The sequence below is a fragment of the Colossoma macropomum genome, unplaced genomic scaffold (assembly GCF_904425465.1).
Source record: "Colossoma macropomum unplaced genomic scaffold, Colossoma_macropomum, whole genome shotgun sequence".
In the NCBI taxonomy this organism is placed as follows: domain Eukaryota; kingdom Metazoa; phylum Chordata; class Actinopteri; order Characiformes; family Serrasalmidae; genus Colossoma; species Colossoma macropomum.
Genome location: NW_023496051.1, coordinates 3,623,093 through 3,650,438, shown reverse-complemented (window position 1 = coordinate 3,650,438; position 27,346 = coordinate 3,623,093). Strand labels below are relative to the sequence as shown.

General features: G+C 41.3%; 1 protein-coding gene across 1 annotated transcript; it reads left to right on the top strand.

Annotated features, from left to right (window-relative positions):
* Window positions 1-15,186: 15,186 nt before the first annotated feature.
* Window positions 15,187-24,990, top strand: ccdc130 (coiled-coil domain containing 130). The gene is made up of 10 exons (XM_036565225.1): window positions 15,187-15,268; window positions 18,186-18,238; window positions 18,321-18,374; window positions 18,490-18,572; window positions 19,940-19,995; window positions 20,101-20,161; window positions 21,348-21,490; window positions 21,618-21,790; window positions 23,552-23,690; window positions 24,272-24,990. Exons 2-10 carry the CDS (start codon window positions 18,236-18,238, stop codon window positions 24,772-24,774), a joined length of 1,215 nt encoding a protein of 404 aa, XP_036421118.1. The 5' UTR covers window positions 15,187-15,268; window positions 18,186-18,235; the 3' UTR covers window positions 24,775-24,990.
* The last annotated feature ends 2,356 nt before the right edge of the window (window positions 24,991-27,346 follow it).

Here is a 27,346-nt window from a genome sequence, read left to right as displayed (position 1 = left end):
TGTTTTTCCAACACAGGACTTAGAGCGTATGGGAAGCGAGGGTAAATCATTTAAAGCTGCTTGCATGGCGGCTGGAGAAGACATCCATGATCTAGAGCCGTCATCCGTTAACCAGTCACATACCCACACTCTGAACGGAAGGGTTAACCTCCCGCTTGAGTGATGGTCAAGTGTGCATCGCTCACGTTTGACATGGACGCTCTCGTAACAGCATGGAGACAGAAATCGCGAATGAGTGAAAGCGGACGGGTTAAACATGTGAAGGCGGGATGCTCAGAAGGACCATAATTAAAACAGAACAAAGTAGCCTGTGGCAGACATCTTTCCGAAAATTCCAAGAACGATGACTGTCTTCTGAAATCCGAGCATAAATTTTGGGGATTTTATCAGAAATGTGTTTTATTTATTTATTTTTTTTGCTATCAACATTCCTTAAATAGCTAATGCCGAAGGAATCATGGAATGTGTCTGACTGGCAGAGGGATTGCAGTGCGGTCATACGTTCCCCTGCGCTTTATAAGGTTATGCTCAGGGAAAGAGTGTTGAAGGGAGTGAAAATGGGCCATTTTTTGTACTCTTATTCTACTTCTTCTCAGTTTTGTGAGGATTATTGTGGGTATGACCGTAAAAAATTCTTTAGGGCACTTAGATACTGACCGCAAACTGCCAGAACCAACACAAGTGAACACTTATTTACCAGTGGAGGCACTTGGCCTCTGGAGATCATCTGCAATAAAAGATGTTCAATTTGAAAAATATTGCATACGTGGATGTGGCATTTTGGATGGGAGAAAGGTCCTAAGAAGATTGCTCGCAACTTGGAGCTCTTGAGTGTGTGTAGATTCTGTTATTACCTAAGAACAAAGCCCAAATAAGAAAACACTGGTGAACGTTAGAACCTTAATGAAAACTGTAAGTTTTAAGAGGAAATTTCTTCAGTTGGTGAATGAGGCCCAGAAGTATTAGAAGTATTAACCCTCCATTTCCACCAATTGACAAACTTTTGGTTTGGTTTTCTATACTAAGCTCCATTCTTTCCACTCCTCTTGTGGATTTACACCGATCAGGCATAACATAATGACCACCTCCTTGTTTCTACACTCATTGTCCATTTTATCAGCTCCACTTACTATATAGGTGCACTTTGTAGCTCTACAGTTACAGACTGTAGTCCATCTGTTTCTCTGCATACTTTGTTAGTCCCCTTTTACCCTGTTCTTCAGTGATCAGGACCCCCATGAACCCTCACAGAGCAGGTACTATTTGGGTGGTGGATCATTCTCAGCACTGCAGTAACACTGACGTGGTGGTGGTGTGTTAGTGTGTGTTGCGCTGGTCTGAGTGGATCAGACACAGCAGTGCTGCTGGAGTTTTTAAACACCTCAGTGTCACTGCTGGACTGAGAATAGTCCACCAACCAAAAATATCCAGCCAACAGCGTCCTGTGGGCAGCGTCTTGTGACCACTGATGAAGGACTAGAGAATGACCGATACAAACTGTGCAGCAGCAGATGAGCTATCGTCTCTGACTTTACATCTACAAGGTGGACTGACAAGGTAGGAGTGTCTAATAGAGTGGACAGTGAGTGGACACAGTGTTTAAAAACTCCAGCAGCAGCGATCCGACATTAATTGTCTTTGTAGGCAAAAGTGATAGTCTTGAGCTGCAATGATTGACCCATTCGTCCAGAGAGAAGCGCTTCATCTCAGTGATGCTGGTGGGCTTTCTTGCATGAACTACTTCTGTTTGAGTTCTCAAGATGGATGTCCTGACATTCTCCTGATACAAATCATAATTCATAATGCCATCAAATGATAGCAAGCTGTCCTGGCAGCAAAACAGCCCCTAAACATGATCGCGCCACCACTGGGATGAGGTTCTTACGCTGGAATGCAGTGTTCAGGTTTCGCCAAACGTAACATCTCTCTGTTTTTGCCTCATCTGTTTACATAAAATTCCTTCAGTAGGCTTCTGGCTCATTCAGATGGTCTTAGGAGCTACATAACGTTTCTCATTTAAGCCATAATGCTCTATTTCTGCCTTATCAGTTCACGTAACATTCCTTCAGTAGTCTTCTGGCTCATCCAGGTGGTCTTTAAACAGGCAGCGATGTTCTTCTTGGAGCGTAGCAGCTTCCTCCCTACTATCATTCCATAGACATATCCTTGTTTAGTATTTGCCTGACTGAACGCTGACATTTAAGTAGCCCCCTTTTACCCTGTTCTTCAGTGGTCAGGAACCCCATGGACCCTCACAGAGCAGGTACTATTTGGGTGGTGGATCATTCTCAGCACTGCAGTAACACTGACATGGTGGTGGTGTGTTAGCGTGTGTTGTGCTGGTCTGAGTGGATCAGACACAGCAGTGCTGCTGAGTAGAGAACCATGTAGTTGCTTAAATGGTTCTTTGTATGGTGAAATGGTCCTTCAGATTGATGAATATGGTTCCAAATGGTACTATCTTCAAAAAGGCTCTATTAAAACCATATACAACATTCTCCATAAATCTGAAGAACCATTTCACCATGTAAAGATGGTTCTATGTAGAACTGTTGCCTCTACTAAAGAACCCTTGCAGAACCATCTTTTTTAACTGTGTACTCCAAGTAATAAACAATTCTTAGTTAAAAGCTAAAATAAAAATAGGTTTTGAGTTGAAGCATTAAAAAACAGAATATCTTACGTTTTTTAAACCAGAGCTTTATCTTACAATTCAATTTGGAATGTTAATTAGCCCAATAGCTCTGAATCAGTGAAGGCCAGCATGACTCAACATCGCAGTCAGAGGCTGGGAGAGCTGCAAGAAAACTGGTGCTGGATTAAATGGGCTTTGGGTTTTCACCCTGGATATTCATCATCCACATTAAAGTAACACAGGATCAATGGAAAAGGCTTCTGGGCGATTCGGCATGCGGCTTAAGACTGACGGGGGGGCTGTAAAACCATGTGCTTTACAGGGAAACTTCCAAACACAACTCAACGTCTGTCTGTATTTACCGCCTGAAAGCCATCCGTCACCTGCAGGATTGGAGTCGTAGCTCTTTCCACTGCTGCTGGACTGATGCTGGTTCACTGCTCACTTGTGTTGTCTGAGGTTGGTGCTGAGGTTCCCCAAAAGTGCTGTGACATTAAGGCCCAATCCCATTTCACCCCCCGCCCCTACCACTTAGCCCTTAGCCCTCTGTTTTGTGCGTTCACGTCTAGGGGTAGGGTGTCCCAATTCTTGTTGAGATAGAGGGGTAGGGCGAAGTTTTGGGGCTACATGGCCCTCCAAACGGAGGTTTTTCAGAGACTCCAAACAGAGTGATATGAGAAAAAAAAGAAAAATTAGCAAGATGGCTGAACAAGAGACCAGAGAAACCCACAAATGTGAGAATTTTCTCTGTCAAAAATTAAGATAACCACTATATTATCTTAGTTTAATGTCATTTCAGTGTATTATGGTCGTTTTCTTCATAACAAGCAATAAAAATAGCTAATAGTATGCTAACGTCCCGGTAGCTAGCTAACTTTCCTGTTCCACCTTAAATGGTGCAGTACGTTAGTTCTGACTCCTGAAGCCCCAGAATGTAACAGCGGCACCATTTAAGGTGCAACGGACAAATTAGAACGAGAAGCTGGTGAATATCGGACTTCAGCTTCATATCACTGAAGAATCAGGGGTGGTGATAATAAATAATTTAACTTTGAAGTCATATGATGTCCTAATGTAACTAAAGCCCAGCAGTGAGGAGCTGAACTTTACCCTCCTCTGCTGTCACTGCAGACTGGCAGGGTCGCCTACAGAGCAGCGCTAGTAGCTGTTAATGAAGTGATGCTCTTTTAATTTGAGGGTCCCATTTCATAGAGGAAGATTTCAACCACTACCCCGTAACTCAGTTCCAAGGGGTTAGGGTGAAAAGAAGAAATGGAATTGGGCCTAAGACTTAACCAAGGTGTCAGTTCTGGAGGGTTACTTAGCCCTACAATGCAGCAGCCCTCCAGGACTTGACACGTACAATTGATACTGTTCATAATTAGTAGTGGGCAAAAATTGTAATTCAGATTACTGTTTCGGTATGTATCACGGTGTAATGTATTTATGTATATTTCTTCAAATACAACTATTTTGGATGCTTAAGTAGACTTTTTTTTGTAGATGAACAATGGCGTATTATTCTGGATGTCCCTTCACTTTTAATAAGAACCATATTTAACAGCTTAGGTAAATCTAACATTTTTATTGGGTGAAATAGTAAAAACAGAAATGGACAATAGACAGATTCAGTAATGTTTTCTAACCTTAACAAGATAAAGGTGAGTGTATGTAAAGCCCACAGCGACTCTGAGCTGACAAAAATGGTACTGAATGTAGTTTTACGTCTGAAAGTCATCTGTCTCATATATGCGTCTTAATCTACGAGCGTCAGACGCTGCTGGAATTTCGTAAATAATACAAGCTGTTCGCACTATCAGTTTTAGTTGAGAAGCTGTGGAGCCTCTCAGTTTGTAGGCCGAGCCCATGGCAATGCCTAAAGCAGCTGGCTTGGTGAGGAGCACCATAGGCCTGTATAGTAATCCAGCTAATCTCCATGCTAACCTAATAACTCAGAAAACCCCAAGAGACTGGCTTTGCCTTCTATTCTCTTTCCCCCTCTTTAACTCTTTAACTCATTATAATCTGATATCTGCTGCTTTTACAACAGACTGGACTAACTGACCTCAGGCTGCAGCTCACTACACAGGAGGTGAGGTAATCAGCAAGTTTTGCACTGTTTGTACGAAGCGTTATCGGCATTTGAAAGCCAGTATAATGGTAATGACTAATAATGAACTAATACTTTTAAAAGAATTTCAACCAGGATACTGGATGAACTGGTATATTCATAACAGTATTAGATCTGCTAATTCCTTCTAGACAAAGCAATGAGAGCACCAAAGATTGCATAGTCTTGTCAGTGAGCGAGGAAAACAAGTCAGACGAGGCAGGTGGTGCAGATGGCTTTTACTTTAAGGAAAGCAAAGTGGTTCTGGAAAGGGTAAAACTGGAGGAAAGTGAAGAAGGTTTTAATACTTGTTTGGGGAGGGTAGAATGGTATTTTGAAGCTGGAGTGGAATGAAGGTAGAAGCCAATCCTGTGTTCCAAGTACCTTACCTTTAAGACTTAACCTGGCTATTTATTTATTTATTAACTTGTTTGCTCAGAGAAGTTTTTCTGAAATGGCACGTAACACAGCTGAACATCAAGCAACACTGTCATACATTTAATTACTCATTAATATCGACATTTTGTGAATATAATCAACACTTTCCTCTTAGAAGTGATACTTTCAAGGAGCACAGAGTTTTCCGTATGGACACAGATATCTTAAGATAAAAAAAGAAAACATACTGGCTCAAAAACTCAAAGAAACAAAGATGGTTACTGGATGAAATGAACAGTAATTTTCCTAAATATACACTTAAAAAAGATGGTTCTTTAGTAAAGGCAAGGGTTCTCATTAGAATGATGAGTTCTATATGAAACCATTTCAGTGCTTAAATGGTTCTTTGCAAGGTGAAATAGTTCTTCAGATTAATGTTGCATATCACTGTTGTCACAAGAAAACCTTGTATCTCCAAAATGGTAACTTTACAGGAGAAGGAAAAAACCTACTTTACTTTTAATGTAAGTCAATGGAACCAGACTTATTTCCAAGTCATTTTGGGCTGTTTCTTTTGGTCCATTCTTCATGAAATTCACACACAATGTAAACAGCAACAGGTATTTTCAAATTATGTCAAAAACTGAAAAACAACAAAAGATATGAGGTTTTCTTTCAACAGCAGCAATTTGGTTCTGTATAGCACCAAAAAGGGTTTTAGTATTGTCATAATGTCAAGCTTGTAACAGTAGAATAACTCTTTCTGGTGCTATTTAGAACCATTATTAAGTGTATATATAGAACCATTTCATTGCTTAAATGGTTCTCTGTATGGTGAAATGGTCATTCAGATTGATGTATATGGTTCCATATGGTACTGTTCTCAAAAAGTTTCTATATAGAACCATATAAAACATTCTTCATAAATCTGAAGAACCATTTCACCATGTAAAGATCTGTGGTTCTATGTAGAACTGTTCTTCTACTAAAGAACCCTTGAAGAACCATCTTTTTCAACTGTGTACTCCAAGTGATAAACAATTCTTAGTTAAAAGCTAAAATAAAAATAAGTTTTGAGTTGAAGTTACAAACTGAAGCATTAAAAAACCCAAATGTCTTACATTTTTGTGCATAACCCTTTCTAGTGCTATATAGAACCATTTTCAAAAAGGTTCTATTTAGAACCATATACAGCATTCTCTATCAGTCTGAAGAACCATTTTGCCTAGCTGCAAAAGAGACTACATGTTAAACTGAGAAGGACCCTGTGTTAAAAAAGAAGAAGAAACAGCTGGTAATGGGAGGCTGATGTGTCTGATGAAGCCATAAAGCCTTACCTTGTCACAAGAGCTATGTAGTAATTAATAAATGTGTTATTAAAGTAAAGTAAAACTAATTATTAGTGATTAATTGGTGCCTAGAAAAAGTTAGTGGCTTCTTGATGTACCTCTTGAAGTGAAATGTGTCTCTTAAGTTTACCTCTCGATTCTGTTTCCTCACTAACATGTATGCAGAACACAGTAGAAAAGCGTGCTGTTGAACTCTGGTGATGGTCTCTTTGTGTGAAATCATGATGCAAATGTCTTCTTTAAGAGAGTCGTTTGGCACAAAGTGTCCGTGTTTACATGCAATCTGATTGAATATATTCCAATTACAGATTAAGTGTTTTAGGTGTTTATGCTCACTCTACTCAACAATCTGATGGAAAATCTCTGTTTACATGCTCACTACAAGTAATCAGATCCAAAATGACGTGCATGCATAGAGAACCACTTAGTGTAGATGTTACCATGACAACGAGCATCACGTGAGTCCAGTCAGAGTAAGATGAGCAGCAGTGAGCAGTGCTTCTGCTTTTAATGACTTTAAAATGATGTCAGACTCAGGAAAACGTCCTTCACATGTCCTTATTAAAGAAGGCCGAGAGGAAGACGTCGTGTTCTGAGACACATAAGCTGGACGTCCGTCCCACCGCCGTCTTTTAAAGATCAGAGCATAAACTTCGTCTCCTCTGCAGACCAGTTTCTGCTCCCGCCATGTTGAACGGTATAAACTCTCACTATGACGTGACGAACATGATCAGAACGTACTTAAACTTTCCGATAGGGAACGTAATCAGATACAGGCGTTTACACGGATATTATTCTTCTATTTAACAGATTATTTACAGGATTACCCACCTCGATCAGTCGGATAGAAACTGTATTCCAAATGGCCTCAATCAGACTAGTCTACTCTGATTGAAGTGCATACATGGACGTATTCTATTCCGATTGAGCTATTAGTCGGATTATTAATGGATTATTAGGCTGCATGTAAACATGGCTAATGATAATAGGTCATAGTTTGCAGATACAAGAGGAGCACCACCTTTAACCCCAGTCTTTTGTAACTGTTTTATATTAGAAACTTCAGCCAGTCACCTTAGTAACCTCAAGAAATAAGACGACTGCACTTTCTCTGCTTTCTGGAAAATGTACCAAAGTATTTTTATATGTAAAACTAATCAAGTCGCCGTGTTGTATCTGCCTACACATCAGTGTATTCACAGCATTTAACATAGTTAAATGGATTTAAGGGCTTTGGTTTTGTGTATATCTACTGAGGTGCAGCAGATCTTCTGGCCTCCAGCCTGCCGGTGGATCTGATCCAGGAGACTCTCTCCAGCCCCAGCCGAAACAGATTAACGGGCCATTTGCCACACACTTCCATTATAGATATGAGCTATTTTTGTCCCATTTGGTCCATCTGTCTTTCAAACAGAGGCCTACTGAGGCCTAATCTGAGTTCTGCTGGAAAAAGCAGAGCACGAAAATAAAGAACACAAAGAGATTTGATGGTCTCTGTGGAAAATTCAGACACCTCCTGGATCTGATCAAATCCTGAAATCGGGCTATTTTCATCCAGTCCAGAATCAGGGAACGGGTGGAAAAGTGACCTCGAGTGACCAAAAGAGGACTAACAAACTTTCGGAGTGTGTCAGAAAGCAAACGTCCAATTCCTGCGCCGTGGAGTCAGATAAGAGGAGGAACTCCTGCCAGACCGCTCTAATCTGTCGGCGGGGTAGTAAGCCGGCTCCTCCCCAGCATGTTAACCATGTGTTTTATAGTGTGAGGGTGAGAGTGGTTTTTCCATTGTGTGACACTAATATCAGATTCCTGCCATTCTGCCTGCAGACAGGCCCGGATTCCACAGTGTCTGTGTAAGAGCATGCCAGAGGGATTGCTGTATCTTTCACTGTACTCCTCCTCCTCCTCATCCCTCTCTCCTTGCAGGAACTCACGGAAGGAATGTTTTCCTACCCTCTTCCCCTGCCCCCTCTATGGCAGGGTTTAGAAAAGATGAATGACTATTCCGTCTCTTTCCTCTTCGCTCTGTACCCACCGCGTCTGTTCATCTTTCTGTTGTCAGTCCGTCCATCTTCTCACTTCATGCAGACACCAATCAGGCATAACATTATGACCACCTCCTTGTTTCTACGCTCATTGTCCATTTTATCAGCTCCACTTGCTATATAGGTGCACTTTGTAGTTCTACAGTTACAGACTGTAGTTCATCTGTTTCTCTGCATACTTTGTTAGCCCCCTTTTACCCTGTTCTTCAGTGGTCAGGACCCCCATGGACCCTCACAGAGCAGGTACTATTTGGGTGGTGGATCATTCTCAGCGCTGCAGTAACACTGATGTGGTGGTGGTGTCTTAGTGTGTGTTGTGCTGGTCTGAGTGGATCAGACACAGCAGTGCTGCTGGAGTTTGTGGCTCTCATCAGATGCCGTATCTTGTACACTCTTAAAAAAGATGGTTCTTTAAGGGTTCCTTAGTAAAGGGAACTATGAATTCTATATAGAACCATTTCATGCTTAAATGGTTCTTTGCATGGTCAAATGTTCTATAGTATCACCAAAAAAGAACCCTTTTTAAAAAGGTTCTATATAGAATCATATACAACACATTCTCCATCAATCTCCATGCCAAGAACTATTTAAGGATGAAATGGTTCTATTTACAGAACACTTAAGAACCATCATTTCTAAGAGTGCAGGTCCATGGCAGTATGGCGTTTTCCAATTCTGGCAGCAGGTCCAAGTTGAGGCAAATGTGTTAGTGCAGTTCTACTGTCCTCCAGGTCTTAAGTTTGGCTCACCACTCTAAAGCCACAGCTGGCTTCCAAAAAATGGCTTTCAGTATGTACGAACTCTTGATTCGTTTTTAAGGATGAAGAATCCTGTGGCTCAAAGAGAACATGACCTATCTTCAGCCTGGCGTGGCACTGTTGTTAGCACACTGCTGTGCCAAAAAAGAAATAGCTAAAGTAACTTAGCATGGGAAAGCTTTTCCTTTCATTAAACGTTGAAGTCTTGTGAGTAAACTTGCATGCAGCCTTTTACAGAAAGACGAGTCAGTATGGTTGCGCTTGGCATTGATGGCTTCAAACAGTGCCAAGCTACACTGTTAGAAATAAAGGTTCTGTGCAGGTACACTTTTCATTCAATAAGGTACAAACAATGTAAATGTACCCCCAAAGGTACAACTGTGGTTGTAAGGTCCAATTATTGGACCATATTTGTACCTTTTCATAACCGAATGTTTTAAAATAGAACAGTGGTCCCTAAAGGTGATCTGAGCCAGGTGTACTCAAAAAGGACCCTAAGATTAAGTGACCCTTAAATAGTCCCACAACTGGGAAATTTCACCTCTGCATTTTAACCTATCTGTTCAGTGAAACACCACACACACACACTAGGGGGCAGTGAGCACACTTGCCCAGAGCAGTGGGCAGCCCTATCCGCAGCGCCCGGGGAGCAGGTTGGGGGTTAGGTGCCTTGCTCAAGGGTGCTTCAGTCACGTACTCTCAGCTCAGGGGATCGAACTGGCAACCTTCCAGTCACAAGGCTGGTTCCCTAACCTCCAGCCCATGACTGCCCCCTCACAAAACAAACAAACAAACAAACAAACAAACAAACAAAATCAGATTATCCTGTTTGAGAACATGAGAAATGTGTACCCACCAAGGGCGCAGTAAGGCACTAGCCACTAAATCGTATCTCCAAATGTTGGGCATGGGGACCAATCAGCAACATGTAAATCAACCAATTAAAGACTTTCTTGATGCTAATTATTGCTTAAACAGAATTATGCTGTGGTAAGAATGAGTTAGGATCTGACCTGGACCTTTGAAGACTGCTAACCAGTGAAGCGATGCATTTACAATATGAATGGGAGCTGTAAAAGGAGCCAGGTCCAACTAACAACCAGGTCCAACTAATGAAGAGTTGGAGAACTTGCTGATCAATTGAATCAGATAGCGTAGATCAATAATCTACATGGATCTTCCGGCCTGATGCTGATGAACCCCACCTCATAGAGAACCAACAGCACGCGTAGGCCCATGGATGCACTCCTGAGGTCGGCGGTTGGCGGAGCATTCCGGAGGGCGCAGGTCTCCATTCTGGTCCATATAGGGTTCGTCTGCGTTGGGCAGGAATGCAGGGGCCGTAATAAAAAGCATTTTGTGGGAATTAGTGCGGAATCCCAAACTCGCCGCGCGGCTGCTGTTTACGCCGTAAATTCGGCGAGGCACACCTGAGGCGAAGGACAGCGCCCGGCCTCCTCCACCAGCCGGCATATCCCTGTTTTGTCTCCCATCACTTCATCCAGCATCACTTGTCTCCAATGGCTCGACTGGACTTTTGGAAGAGGACAAGCCCAGTCTCCTCAATTCCACACTCAGACTGGTCTAATAGCTTACGTGGCAGGCTGTTATGAGCAGGAGCTCAGCACCTAATGGCTCCCTCTGAATGCAGCTATTTCTTTTATGACTTATCACTCTATCCATCTCTCTTTTCCTCCATCATTTCATCCTAAAACACTACCGCCTTAACTACATCCTTCAATCTCGCTCATTCCTTCCCGTTCTTCTGAACTCCATCGGTCTCTGTTGTAAGGCTCTTTATAGAACAAACATTCTGAGATTCTTTAACTTGTCCCAGTAAAGAAAACCCTTAAATGTGGATCATTAAAGAACAAATAAGAAGAGCCTTTGGAGCCTTTCGTGTTCAAAGCCCCCTCCTGCACATTTAACTAGTTTCCCTGCACTTACTTATTCAGTTAGTGTACCAAAAGGGATGTAAACCTGCGACTATGTATCATAGCTCATACCACTGTTTCCAAAAGAGGATGAGTGTAAACTTAAACCCCTTAAAAACCCAGGCTCTTTACATACTAAGCGCTGCTGTCGGAAGAAAACCTCGCATCATTTTTCGGTTTTTGACATAATTTGAAAGTGCCTTGTTGATCTTTACATTGTGTGTAAATTTCATGAAGAATGGACCAAAAGTAACGGCCCAGAATGACTTGGAAAGACGTCTTGCATTAAAAGTACAGTGGGTTTTTTCCTTTTCCTGTAAAGTTACCATTTTGGACCAGGTTTTCTTCTGACAACAGTCTGGGGCTTATTATTAGTTAACTACAGGAACTTCAGTGCAAACTAATGGAGAATAATCATTCTCAGCACCACCCAAATAGTACCTGCTCTGTGAGGGTCCATGGGGGTCCTGACCACTGAAGAACAGGGTAAAAGGGGGCTAACAAAGTATGCAGAGAAACAGATGGACTACAGTCTGTAACTGTAGAACTACAAAGTGCACCTATATAGTAAGTGGAGCTGATAAAATGGACAATGAGCGTAGAAACAAGGAGGTGGTCATAATATGGTGTCCTGCATATATAAAAAAGGAGAAGATGCTTTCTGGTTATCGGCCTCTTTCTTTGCTCAACTGTGATCAAAAGATCAAATCGTTTGTCAAAACTTATTGGAAGCATAATCAATATGGATCTGGTTTTATCCCAGATTGCTACAGTTCTGACAGTATTAGACGATTAATCAACTTGCAGGACCTTGTATATCACTCTGTCTGTCCAACGGTCACTTTATCGATAGATACAATTTAGACATTCATGGAATTAAAGTGGGCAATAGGCATGGCCAGAAAAATCTATTCCTGCCTCATTAAACTGTATTGAGGAATTCACATTATTACCTGGACATCATATTAACTAAACATTAAACTAAAGCTATGCCCTTACCAGGTTGTTGCCCATCTACTCTGTTTCATCAGTGGACGTTTTGTTGTCTTTGAAAGGCACTCAAAAAACTCCTGATTACAAAGATATGCTCAGAGAAAATATCAGTCCTTTACTTCAGAAAATGAAATCTTTGGTAGGTGGACCAAAACTCATCTTACACTTTAACTGCAGCTGTGATCTACTGCTTTCTATCCCTCCTACCTCTGAATATTCCTGACTCATTTCTCAACTATTTCAGACATTTTCAAACTCATATTCTAGATTTTCTTCAGGGCAACTCACAGCACCCTTCGACACACGTCCACAAAGAAAGGGGGATTTTCCCTTTTTCCTCATTTTAAATGGTACTGTTACCGTGAAGTATATGAGAAGATGGTTGCCAAGTTGTGAGACGAGATAAATAATAATAATAATAATAATAATATCTTTATTTATAAGGCACTTTTCATACTAGTGGCAGCTCAAACTGCTTTACAGACAGGTGATCCCCTTGGAATTCTACGGTTCTGTCTGCGCTCTGAGCAGTTTTGAGATATTATTCTCCAGGGTATATTTTGGTTTGTCCATCTATATTTACATCAACAAATCGTAAGGCAAATTATTCAGTAACTGCATGAAATAAATGTAAATTTTTATTTCATTTTTTTTTTTGGTAAAAGCTCCCCTCAATGTGTTTTATGATCATACACATATTGCTATATGCTTACAATGTACTGCTGAGAGCCAAAAATAATCGTATTATTGTTTTATAAAAATAATTTTTACAGAGCAGATCACTGAAGAGACGCCATCTGTTTATAATTTATAGCCCAGATTTGTGGAAAAATGGGTCAAATTTAAGTAGACAAAAAAATTGTGAGTTCAGCTTCTTTTATTATAAGGGTTTAAAATTACATCACTCATCTATTTGACTGGAAAGAAGACAGTTACAGCTCTCATACGACCCCCACCTTCTGAATGAAGCTTATGAAATATGAAAGTTATGAAGAATATGACGAAGTGCATTTTGGAATCAGTGGTGGTCCCAAGGAGTTGAAAAAATGACTGTAGAAGGTAATTCACTCCGGAATTCTACTTGTAAAAACTACGGACATGCTGGATCATTTTGGATTAAAATCACAGATCTGATAATCACCCAAATCACAGCACCTCCCCTGGTGAAACTAATCCAGCTCCAACAGGGCTTAGGACAACAGGTAGTGTGGCCAGTGTGTTTAATCTTGGTATCTGCCTACAACTTTTTTAATACAAATTCATCAAGTGATGGATGGAAAAAAGGCTCTGGAATCCAGACTTCCAGGCCGACCACCTGGACACACTTTCATGAGATGAATTCCAGAGACGTTCCATCAGACAGTGATGGGCAGAAGGAAAATGCCTGTGTGTTGGCCCACACCGTATTATCTCAATTGGTAGACATGGCACAACTATTCCGAGCGAATGTGTTCCAGATCACAAATAATAAGAGGGTATTTTCACTCCACCTGGGTGCCAAACGGTGATCCTCCTTCTTAGAGGGCTTCCCCTACTGCCGGACCGCCACATAGCTAGCATAGCTAGCATAGCTAGCTAGCGCGAACAAGACCAAAAACAGCAAGTTTGGACAGGATTATAGCTACTAACGCTACTTTTTCACACTGTTTAAGTACAGTGACCAGTACCGTTACCTGTGCGCTCAGTTTGACTTTCAGCTTCTGGTAAGATGAAGCCGTGAGCCGAGCTCCAGCTCAGTGCTGGGTGCTGCAGTTACTCTGCGCTAATGCGCTAACTTCTAGCATGATGCCGGTTTTTTGGCGATTGGCCCGAAACCGTTCAAAAGCGTGGGTTTTACTGTTTCGAGGAAATGTAAAAAAATCAATTAAATAAAGTTAGAGATGATTAAACTCATTGAGTTCTGTGAAAAACTAAACGTGAACCCCATGTTCTCTCATTATTGGTACATTTTACCATGACTTATGAATCTGATATCACCGGTTTAAAACAACCGTCATCAGGTTTTAGGAGCTGACAGCTTTGGTGGTACAACTGAATTCAGTAAAACGGAGTAGATAAGGATGGAAGCCTGTTTCTGTCACTGGAAAAAAAAATATATATATAGCCATTTAGTAAGTTATAATAAAGAAAGTGTTTTACATAATTATGACATAGCATCTCATAATAATGACTGTCATAATTATGACTTGCTATGTCATAATTATTACATAGTATCTCGTGAAAATTACTGACTGTCATAATTATGACAGCATTTCATAATAATGACTCATAATTATGACTTGCTATCTCATAATTATTATGTAGTATCTCATGAAAATGACAGTCATAATTATGACTTGTTGACTCATTATCTCATAATGACTTATCTCAATTATTTGCTATCTTTATCTTACTCTTACTGTCATAATTATGACTTAGCATCTCATAATTATGATTTACTATCTTACAATTATGACCCAGTATCTCATTATTATGACTTAGAATCTCATACTAATGACTGTCATAATTATAACTTGCGACCTCATAATGACTTGCTATCTCAGTGACTTGGTGTCTCATAATTATGACTTAGTGTCTCATAAAAATGACTTACTGTCATGATTATAACTAACTTTCCCATGATTATGAGAAAACGTTCTCACTATTATGAGATAGTAAATATTTATTTTGAAATATTAGATTATAATTATGAGAAACCTTCTCATTATAATGAGACACTAAAAATGAGATGCTCAGTCATTATTATGATAGATAGCTAGATGTATGAATAGGTGGATGGATGGATGAATGGATGGGTGGGTGGTTAGATAGCTAGACAGACAGACAGACAGACAGATAGATAGATGTCTGTCTCATTACTGTGAGTAAAGCTATTTCTGTTATTCCAGTGGCGGAGACGAGCTCCACACATGAGACACTGAAAAAACTAATTTAATCTCATCCAGCAAAGCAGCTCAGTCGTGGCAGTGCGGCCTCCGCTCCTGAGGGGGCGCTGTGCAAACGACTGAACAGCGTCGACGAAATACAAGCGCAGTTAACAGGCTGAACTCCAGACTCCTTACTCTGGTGAGTTTTGGGCTATTTCGGTGTTATTCCTCCGATTTTGCAGCGCTGTGTTATGTATCTCACACCGGATCCTAAGTTTTCGCCAGTGAGTCTCCGGGTCGGCGCTGCTGGAAAACGCCGAGAAGCAGAATCCGCAGTGTTGTTAGCGTTTTCGCTAGCGAGCTAACGGAAGGTGTGAAGCTGTGTTGATCATATTATCATTCCTCCTGCTGAAAAACAGACTTGGCGGCGGACATTTCCAGCGTTTCAGTCCCGGGGACGGTTCAGACGTCGTCTTGTCAGAGAGACAGAGCTGTTTGGGTTTCTTTCACCCGCTATAGTGTTCAGATTTCACCATTCCACCTTCAATGGTGCAGCGGTTACCCTGTAAGTTAGCTGCTGCACCATTTAAGGTGGAATGGTGAAATCTGAACACTATAGCGGGTGAAAGAAATCTACGGAGCCCCGCTGGTGACATCCTGTATAAATAAAAATAATGCGTGGCCACGGCTTAGTAAAGCGTGGAAACGAGATCACGGCTTACTAAGTCATGGCCACGCATTAGGATCTCGTTCCCACGCTTTACTAAGTTGTGGCCGGGCATAAGGATCTCGTTCCCACGCTTTACTAAGTCGTGGCCACGACTTAATCATCTCATTCCCATGCCTTACTAAGTCGTGGCCGCGCATAAGGATCTCGTTCCCACGCTTTACTAAGTTGTGGCCACGACTTAATCATCTCATTCCCACGCCTTACTAAGTCGTGGCCGTGCATTAGGATCTCGTTCCCACGCTTTACTAAGTCATGGCCGGGCATAAGGATCTCGTTCCCACGCTTTACTAAGTCGTGGCCACAAGGTTGGAAAAAGGTCATGTAGAAATTAATCACTGACTGTGTTTACATGCACTTTATAATCTGATAACTGCAGAAAATCAGATTTTGCCAGTAGTCCGATCAATGCGTTTACATGCTCTTGAGTAATCAGATAATGGGGAAACTCCGGGTCTACATGAGTTGGGCAGTAATCGGATTTCTGCTTTGCAACCAGCCAATAAACTCACAGAAGAGGACGTGACGCAAACATAACGCAAAACTCAAACTTTATGCTGCGGCTGTTTTTTAAACATTGCGGCACTTTATCTGAAACATACAAACATCATCTAGAAGGATACACAACCCCATTTCCCAAAAAGTTGGGACGCTGTGCAAAATGTAAATAAAAACAAAATGAAATGATATGCAAGTCATTTAAACCCTGTATTTAATTGAAAAGTACAAAGCCAACATATCAGATGATGAAACTGAGAAATCTTTTTGGTTTTTTGAAAAATATTTGCCCATTTTGAATTTGATGCCAACAACACATACCAAAACGTTGGGATGGGGCAACAAAAGGCTGGTAAAGTTGTGTAATAAAAAAATAACTTCTGCTTTTCATCATCTACGGTACATAATATCATTAAGAGATTCAGAGAATCTGGAGAAATCTCTGTATGTAAGGGACGAGGCCAAAAACCAGTATTTGCTGGCCGTGATCTTTGGGCCCTCAGACAGCACTGCATTAAAAACAGACATGATTCTGTAGTGGAAATCACTGCATGGGCTCAGAAACACTTCTGAAAACCACTGTCTGTGAAAACAGTTCTTTTTGGAAATCATGGACACTGTGTCCTCCAGGCTAAAGACCACTCAGCTTGTTATCAGTGCACAGTTCAAAAGCCAGTATTCATGATGGTATAGGGGGGCATTAGTGCACATGGCGTGGGTGACGTGCACATCTGTGAAGGCACCATTAATACTCAACGAAATATACATGATTTGGCAACATGTGCTGCCATCCAGATGACGTCTTTTTCAGGGAAGGCCTTGATTATTTCAGCAAGACAATGTAAAACCACATTCTGCATGTATTACAGCAGCATTGCTCCTTATTAAAGAATCTGGGTGCTAAACTGACCTGCCTGCAGTCCAGATCTGTCACCACTGAAAACATTTGGCGCATTATGAAATGAAACTTATGACAAAGGAGACTCTGAACTGATGAGCAGTTGAAATCCTATGTTAAGCAAAAATGGGAAAAACATTTCACTTTCAAAACTACAGCAGTGTCTCCTCAGTTCCCAAACACTTACAGAATGTTGTTAAAAGAAGAGCTGATGAAACACAGTGGTAAACAGACCCCCGTCCCAACTTTTTTGGAACATGTTGTTGGCATCAAATTCAAAATGGGCAAATATTTTTCAAAAAACAAATGTTTCAACATTTGATCTGTTGTCTTTGTAGTATTTTCCTTTAAAAATATGGTTTACATGATTTGCACATCATTACATTTTATTTTTATTTACATTCTGCACAGCGTCCCAACTTTTTTGGAAATGGGGTTGTAGTTGGTTTCAGAAAGTGTTTGGCTGCCATCTCGCGGCAAGGCTGGTGGCTTATTTCCAGTGCCACAGTCTGTTTTCGCACATGCACAGACTGAGAAATCCGAAAGAAATCAGAGTAAGAGTTCAATGCACTGAGAAATCTGATCACTGAGCTAAAATCCAGCCTCTTTATCTGATGTCTTAATCAGATTTCTAGACCTTACTCCAATTTAAGAAATCAGAGTGTCCTGTTTACATGACCGTTTTGAATAATCTGTGATCGGATTACTGAGTGCATGTAAACGCATTCACTGTTTTTGATATCTAAAGTGGGCCTTCGGGGGAAAAATGGAAATATAAGAAAAATGTAGGATCTAGGCCCTTTTAGAACAGTTCTACTCTCTTTTGTTAGTCACTCAATTTGCTATAGAAGTAATTGACAGTAACTTACAAAGAGAAATGCTCTTTAAAACCACTTATATTACCAATATTTGTTTGTTAACTTACAAACTTAGCATCAGTTTGTTATTGAAGACGTAATTTTTGCTTTGTATTTTCTCGCTTGTTTCTTCCAGGTGTCATACCCGGCAGCTTCGTGAGAGAAAGCTGAACTTCAACCTGCAACATGGTTCGTCGTTTTAGTTGTTTTAGTAGTGATTGTGTCTTACAGCGTGTGATATATGCATAACTTTAACCTTTGCCTTCTTTAGGGAGAGAGAAAAGGAGTCAACAAGTACTACCCCCCAGATTTTGACCCTGCTAAGGTGAGGACAGTCTTTGGCAGAAATCTTTTAGTTTATTCAGTGCACGAACGTAAAGACTAGAGATCTGAGCCCAGATGTGATTTGTAATTTGCTGTCTGACTGTTTTGCTCTACAGCATGGCTCCATCAACGGGTACTGGAACACTCACCCGCTGCGGGAGAGAGCCAGGAAACTCTCACAGGGCATCCTCATCATCAGGTATGTGCAGATTTTCTGTCTGTCAGTCCAGTCCCACCTTCACCCAGAACAGTGGTCCACAAGTATGTGCAGTATTTTACATATGGTGGAATGAATGGCATCTTGAGAGCGTTGAGGCTGAAGCTTTAGCTTTTGCTAGACCAGCTCGGTTATCGGTTATGGCTTTGTTATCTCATTACAAACAGCCACAGCCATAGATATACATACCTAGATGCCACGTTGGGTCCAGCCAGGCACGTCAACTGCGCCGCAATTTTAGGGCGGTCAAGATCACTATTGGACTGCATTCAGTACCATTACAGAGCAGCAGTTTAAGAAAGATACTGTCCAAAATTACACTATTTCAGGAATATTACACTCAGAAAGTGGGATAGGATTATATAACGGAGGGAACGCAGTGATCCACACTCATGTCTGTGTGATGTGTATTGTCTGTGTGATGTTTGTGTAGATATGGCCGTGTGGTTGGTGAAGCACAGAGAACCTGTTGATGTGATTGTTTGTTTTTCCTCTGGTTTTATATTAAGCTTATTTCATTTAATCGTCTATTCAGGATCTTAACTTTATGTAGTAGTTATTTATTTACAGTGATGGTTAAAGCTGTGTAGTTGGGTAAGTTATAGCGTTCCTTAATCTGTGTAGATATTCATAATAGATTAATGTTAGCATCTTCTTACACAAACCAGAAGTTAACTTCTTATTTGCCACCTTCTTGTTCGAATTTTCCCGTTCCACCTTAAATGGTGCAGCTTCAGGCACCAGAAAGTAATGACTTCTGCTTTATTTAAGGTGGAACGGGAAAACTTGAACAAGAAGCTGGCAAATAAGAAGTTATAATAACAATCAGTTATTAAAGTAATAAAAGCTACCGAGAGCCGTCCGTGCAGACTAGATTAATCTGTGTCTGAGGATTAGAACAAAACTAATGTGGTGAAAATCGGTTGAGTAATAAGGAAGTTGTGGCCGATTTAATCCTGAGACTCTTCGTCTCTCAATACAAGTGAATTTGTTCACAAGTGACCTCTCCAACATGGCGGACGCTCAGACGTATCGCCTCAGAGAACAACAGCCAACGCGGCACCTAGGTATGTAAATCTATGGGCGACAGCACAACCTGAAGTTGCCATCTAAAATAGTGGCAGCGCGATTGTGACGTCATCGGAATGTTATCAATTGGTGGCAGTTGGACTTTTTCTCACCATTCCGACAGTGATTTCCTGCGAGGGGTTGGGAGAGAGGTAAGATATGGAGCGCTTTGCCCAGAAGGGAACAAGGTTGAAGAAAATTGTGAGGGACACTCATCCAAAGCGTGATCACGTTTGCATGAGTCCTTGCAGATGACCTTGAGATCCATGTTGTGCTTACAGGTTTGAGATGCCGTACAACATCTGGTGTGATGGCTGTAAGAATCACATAGGCATGGGTAAGCATCCAGGGCTTCGTATGTAAACAATGGTGATTCTTCACACATCTATACCCACATTTTCACCCCGCGTGTCTCATCTCGAACTGTGTCTTGACTTTTTAGGGGTCCGGTATAATGCTGAAAAGAAGAAAGTGGGGAATTACTACACTACACCAATATACAGGTAACTAGGTAATTAGAGTAGATCATGACAGCATTCTGTTAAAACAATTCAGCTCAGCTGCCAGTTTGCAGTGAAATATTTCTCCAGCTCTCACTATAATCACTATAACATATATTAGCGTTTCTCAACCCCGTATTAATCCCCAGTTTGAGCTTTCGCTACACATAAAGCAGCCACTGTACCTCCCACTGAGAAAACTTAAGAAAAACCAGCATAAACCAAAAGATGAAAATACAGCAGTGTGTACCAAGCACTAGGCTACTATGTCTCTGTTGTACGCTCAGAGTTGTCGTCAGATCAGTCTTTGAAGGCCAATGTTGTCACCTGGAGACCAAATGTTGTGAGTATCTAAATTGAATTGAGTCTGACCTCCGTTTTACAACTGTCCTCTCTTTGGCCTGACCTGCTGCACTTGGTAGTTGCCAAACAACATCAGTTATTACACCTTAAAGGTGAGAAAAAGCTGTCGGATCAGTTAAATCTTCACGTGGGTCACGGAAGCGTTGGTGGTCATTTGTGTGGGCTGCAAGTTGCAAAAGGTTGGGAACTCTTGCCCTAGTCAGTGGCTGTTCATAAGGTGAATGCAGAAAATCCAGAACACAAATAAGTGCACAAAAGCCTTCTTATATATATACACACACACACACACACACACACACACACACACATACTCAGGGTCATTTGAAAAGATTCATCCGATTTCAAAGCGCCATCTTTTTACAACCGTGAGGCGCCTAGGAACCAGTTCCAAGAAAAAGGTCACCAGCATCACCAGATCTCACGCCGTGTGACTTTTTTTGTGGGGGTACATTAAGGATTCTGTTTGTGCCACTCCCAACAACACTGGATGATCTCTGAAATCACACTGAAAGAGCCGTGAGTGCAGCGACACCTGCCATGCTCAATCGAGTATGGGATGAATTTGACTATGGCGTTGATGTCGTCCGTACAGCTGGAGGAGGTTCATACTGAGCACTTGTACAATTACATGATAAACTTTATGCTCATTTAAACCATTTACAGTTCACTGCATTGATCTGTAATGATTTACAAGTGAAATAAATCATTTCGAAATTGGATGAATCTTTTTGAATCACCCTGTATATTAAAAGACTGGTGTTATAGTGTAAGTATTATAGTGTAGTAAAGAAATGACCTGTTAACCTGTTTGTGCCTGTAACCCTAGGTTTAGAATGAAGTGTCACCTGTGTGTGAACTACATTGAGATGCAGACAGACCCAGCCACCTGTGACTACGTCATCGTGAGTGGAGCAAGGAGGAAAGAGGAGAGATGGGACATGGCTGACAATGAACAGATTCTCACCACTGGTACAGAACAGAAACATAAACAGCACAGAAACACCCATGTACTTTTAATGCTTTCAGTAATGTTCTCTCCTTCCTCAAGTGGCTCTGTTTTCCCTGACGTTGTCTTCTCCTCTTGTTCCTCTGCCAGAGCACAGTGAGAAGGAGAAGCTGGAGACAGATGCTATGTACAAGCTGGATCACGGTGGAAAAGACAAAGAGAAGCTGCGTGCAGCAATTCCCTCCCTCTCTGAGCTACAGGATCACCAAGCTGGATGGAAGGACGACTTTCAGCTCAACAGCGCGCTCCGCAGGAAGTTTAGGGTATGTGCAGTAAACGTGCGTGGACCACTGCCTGCCAGGGTCACACTCTTGTACCATAGGTGTGGGGTACTTTTTGTAAACACCCGAAACTATTATGCTCAAATAGTGTATCAATGTAGCTACATTGGTAATAATCATGATATTTGCCATCATATACACCGATTAGACATAACATTATGACCACCTCCTTGTTTCTACGCTCATTGTCCATTTTATCAGCTCCACTTACTATATAGGTGCACTTTGTAGTTCTACAGTTACAGACTGTAGTCCATCTGTTTCTCTGATACTTTGTTAGCCCCCTTTTACCCTGTTCCTCAGTGGTCAGGACCCCCATGGACCCTCACAGAGCAGGTACTATTTGGGTGGTGGATCATTCTCAGCACTACAGTAACACTAACGTGGTGGTGGTGTGTTAGTGTGTGTTGCGCTGGTCTGAGTGGATCAGACACAGCAGTGCTGCTGGAGTTTTTAAACACCTCAGTGTCACTGCTGGACTGAGAATAGTCCACCAACCAAAAACATCCAGCCAGCAGCGTCCTGTGGGCAGCGTCCTGTGACCACTGATGAAGGACTAGAGGATGACCAACACAAACTGTGCAGCAGCAGATGAGCTGTCGTCTCTGACTTTACATCTACAAGGTGGACTGACAAGGTAGGAGTGTCTAATAGAGTGGACAGTGAGTGGACACAGTGTTTAAAAACTCCAGCAGCACTGCTGTTTCTGATCCACTCCAGTACAACACACACTAACACACCACCACCACGTCAGTGTTACTGCAGTGCTGAGAATGATCCACCGCCCAAATAGTACCTGGTCTGTGAGGGTCCATGGGGGTCCTGACCACTGAAGAACAGGGTAAAACAAAGTATGCAGAGAAACAGATGGACTACAGTCTGTAACTGTAGAACTACAAAGTGCTCCTATATAGTAAGTGGAGCTGATTAAATGGACAATGAGCGTAGAAACAAGGAGGTGGTCATAATGTTACGCCTGATACTGTATAGTTCTAAAGTATAGCTATACAGGCCTGTGCTATGAAGGAGTATATCGCTGCTGTATGAACAAAACCTCACATCTCTACTTTTGTTGTTTTTCAGTTTTTAACATAATTTAAAAATGCCTGTTGCTCTTTACATCATGTGCCAATTTCATGATGAATGGCCTAAAAGAAATGACCCAAAATGAAAATCTGGTTCCATTGACTTAGTAAAGTAAAGTAGGTTTTTTCCCTCTCCTGTAAAGTTACCATTTTGGGGTTCGAGGTTTTCTTCCGACAGCAGCGATATGTAGTTATATGTATGCGTATATATCTAAATGTATGTCCTCACAGAAGTGCAGTATAGTTGCAAAGGTTTTATTGATTAGGGCCATTCAGAGCTTCCAGTGTCACTGCAAACATGTAAAAGTTAGATCAGACTGGAAACAAGTAGTTCTAAAACTTGTTAATAAGTGTTAGATACACTACTCTAGCCACTCATGTTTCATTGGAGATAGTGACTCTTTATTTTATTAATATTCATTTAGTTATCAGTGTTGCAAAACCTTGCAGCACTTCTCTAAGACATATGTAGTGTTTGACATAACATTTGCCATAATAGGATGTCTTAAATAAGTGAATCAGTTTACTTAAACCAGTGTTTCCCTCATCCCAGTTTGTCTGTTTTGAAGATATAAGACAGCATCTCACAACTTTCTCACAGTCCTCTCAGTGCCAAACAGCTTTCTTTGTGCTGTCTGTATGTTCCCATTGAACACAGGAAGAAAAGAAAGTGATAGCTGAAGAGGAGGAGAAAGACAATGTTGTGAGGAAGAGGACGGGTCTGGCCATCCCTCTGTTACCGGAGAAAGAGGAGGACAAAAAACTCGCCTCTCTGCTTACCTTTCAGAGCCCTGACTGTAAGTTATGATTTTTTTAATGTAATTATCAATTGAGTCACTTCTAATTTATCAGTTAATGCGTTTTTTGGATCCATTTTTTCATCCATTTATCGTAAATTTAGTCGTCTGTGACAAACGGACGTTCAGTTTGTGATGCTCTCCATTTCAGTAACTTTAGAGACAGTGTTCGCCCAGCTGTAGATACATGGTGTTTTTAGCTATGAAGCTAATGTATCCCATTACTGATAAATACCCTATAACTGAAAATTGCAGCATTCTGAAGCATGAGTACTGAGTACTGTCCCTTTTTATAGATAATATTATGTTAGGAGTGAAAGCTATATCAGGGTATAAGTGGATGTAATAAGGGGATTCCATTACTTGTTATCTACATTAGCCTCATAGCAAAACTAAAGAAGCAAAGAAGACCCCAAACATGTCTTGGCCAATTAACTGCATTTGGGGTGATGGAATAAATTGTACATTTTTTTTTTTGTATTTTTTGCCATTTTGTTGTCTCTGATTCTGGTGTATGAAGTTGAAAAGTCTCTTTGACTACTCTCTTTCCACCCCCCCCCCTTTCTCCCTCGCTCTCTCAGCATATGATGACAGGCAGCAGTCTAAGAGGCAGCAGATCTCGTCTCGTTCCTGGTTCGGTTCTTCTTCCACTCCATCGGGGGGCGCTCTGGGCGGTCTGCTGCAGAAGCTTGGCCAGCAGGGCAGAGATGCTGCTGTTTCGAAAGCACTAAGCTGCGCGCCGCCCAGCCCAATAAGCCTAGTGCGCAGGAGGTCAGACGGGGGCAGCACAACATCAAGCAGCCCCAGCCAGACGCCGTCTTCTACTTCCAGCGTCAACGACTCCCACCCCCAGCCTGTTTCAAGCCCAAACACAGTCACTCCAGAACAAGCCGACCTAGAGGACAAGCACATAAACGGCAACTCCCCTTCAACACTGTCCTTAGAGGACAGACAGGACGTTTATACAGCAAACGCAGCAGAGAGTATAAAGGACAAGGCCCCAGTGGACAGCAGCACCAAACTCTGCGCTGGGGTGTCTCTAGTAGCGGACTACAGCGACTCGGACTCGGATTCGGGACAGTAAGGAAGCTCTGAAGATTTATTATTCAGAACTGGACACACAACAGCCCACCTATTTAAAGAAAAGACATCATATGTAATCGGAGAGGACTTCGGCTTACAACGTGACCTTATTGTCTTTTTTTAAAGCATGCACCTTGTTGACTAACCAGTTAAAGCTATAAATGTGTCTCAAAGCTCTTTTCCCACTTTCCCCACCAAATAAAATCACAAAAAAGTATCTGCCTCTGCTGAAATAATTATTAACCGTACTTTCTCTTCAACTGCTTGAGACCACCGGTGGTTCCAAAACACACTTCGTCATATTCATCATAACTTTCATATTTCATAAGCTACATTCTAAAGGTGGGGGTCGTATGAGAGCTGTAACTGTCTTCTTTCCAGTCAAAGAGATGGGTGATGTCATTTTAAACCCTTACAATAAAAGAAGCTTTTTTTGTCTACTGAAAGTCGACCCATTTTTCCACAAATCTGGGCTACAAACTATAAACAGATGGCGTCTCTTCAGTGATCTGCTCTGTGAAAATTACTTTTTATAAAAAAAATACAAAGAGTGTCTAAGATTTTTGGCTTTCAGCAGTAAATTGTAAGCATATAGCAATATGTATGATCATAAAACACATGTTCTGTTAATTTGAGGGGAACTTTTACAAAAAATATAAGTTGAACAGTTTTCTTTGTCCTCCGTAAGGTAGCCAAGTAAGCCACCCAGTGTGGAGGATTTTCAGCCTGCTAATGGAGCCCTGCTAAATGAGGAAGTCAGGTCCTTGAGGGGCTTCGCATCTAATGAAAGTCAGGTCCGCTTAAAAACAGTCAAGTATCTGCACAGAGTGGCACAACTGCCTAACCACCTGATAATCACATCATGTATTTGAATCCCTTTAATGCCCTCCATGGTTAGTAGTCTTAAGAGTAGGAAGCACTCAGCCCACCCCCCAGCCCCCCAAAACCTGGGAGCATCACACTATGGGGGCTTCTTGCATGCAGTGGCCAAATTAACATTAATGAAAATGTTAGTTGCCTTATTTGCTTAAATTGATCATACTTTAAATTGTGCGGCGTTGTTGGTCCTTTCGTGTGGTCAGTAGTATTAATGTTTGTTGGGATATTCCGGTAAGAGTGTTATCTGTGTTTACAGAGAGGACCTACATCTGTCCTGATATATGACCATTGACCTGGATCATGCGTCACCAGCTTTGCGCCGTTCTAGCTGGCATTGCATCCAGTGCACATACAATCAAATGAGACCATTTTTACACGAAGCGGGATTTGGTCTTTATTCCCTTTCTTTGTCTGAGAGAATTGATTTTACGATTGGCTTTTCATTCCCCAATATGTAAGCAATCTGTGAAAATACACCAGGATGTAACCTTAGTTTCTTTGTTTCTACTTTAACAGTAACAGGTGAAAAATCAAGTTTCCCGCATAGCAAAATGATAGTGGGCCACTGTTGGCCTGCTTAAGGCAACGCTGGTGGCCCACTGGCTTTTTTGGTCAGCATTTTCTGAGTGGCCCACCTGTATTAAAGCAGAGTATTTGACAAAATATCACTTTTCAGTGCTTATTTTACACTCACGGTCTAATTTACTTACTTTTCCTTTATTTCTTCGAACCATAATGCTTTGTATATTACTGTTATAAATAATTTTGTCAGCAAAATCATCCATAAAGCTGGTTATGCAGCTGTAACCAACACAGTGTCAGCAACATTTTTAACAAAATAAATTTAAATTAGTCTTATTATAGATTTCCAAAATAAATCCCCCAAATGTCCAAAATAAAAGACTATGTGCATTTAAAATGTTTAAAGATATTAAAAATTAGTTAGACCTTGTATACAAGACAATAATCTTACACTAAAGTAAGGTGTAGTCTGGGACATATGCAGATATACAATGTATAACCACTAGCAAATTACTATCTGCTGGTCAACCAGCACAACCATGCTAAGTGAACAGCTAAACCAGCACCAGACCATCATTAGACCAACATAAACCAGCTGGTCTGTGCTGTTTTTTTCCCCAGTAGAGTAGGATTTGCACAAAAATGAACAATGATCGTTTCCACCAATGTATGTAAAATTTTGACTCAAGACAGAAAAGTACTGAGGCTCACTTCTGAACAGCTAGGGGAACGTCGAGCTTTGAGTCATGTAGCCATTACAACATTGCTAGTTTTAGTTCAGTTGTTATCTACTAGTAAAGCTAGTCTTGCTAACAGCTAGTCACAGTATGCATCAGACCGTGCGACGCCACTGGAGACGGTACAAACTGAGAGTTGTCCACTACCTAGACATACTTTATATGGTCAAAAGTATGTGGACACCCGACTGTCAAAAGGCCTTCCTCAAACTGTGGTGACAAAGTTGGAATAATATAATAGACTAAAATGTCTATGTTGAGGCTTTAGCATTACTCTTGACCTAAGATGTCAAAACAAAATCCTGAAAAACAGCCCCAGCCCATTATCCCTCCTCCTCCAAACTTTACTGTTGGCACTAGGCTTTCCAGTAGGTGGTGTTCTGGCATCCGCTAAACCCAGTTTTGTCAGTCTGCCAGATAATGAAGCGCGATTCA

What these genes read in the sequence shown, in the direction of transcription:
- ccdc130 (XM_036565225.1), top strand. An exon ending in CGCTCCGCAGGAAGTTTAGG is followed by an intron (nt 21,791 to 23,551) that starts GTATGTGCAGTA and finishes CATTGAACACAG; the next exon opens with GAAGAAAAGAAAGTGATAGC. An exon ending in TACCTTTCAGAGCCCTGACT is followed by an intron (nt 23,691 to 24,271) that starts GTAAGTTATGAT and finishes TCGCTCTCTCAG; the next exon opens with CATATGATGACAGGCAGCAG.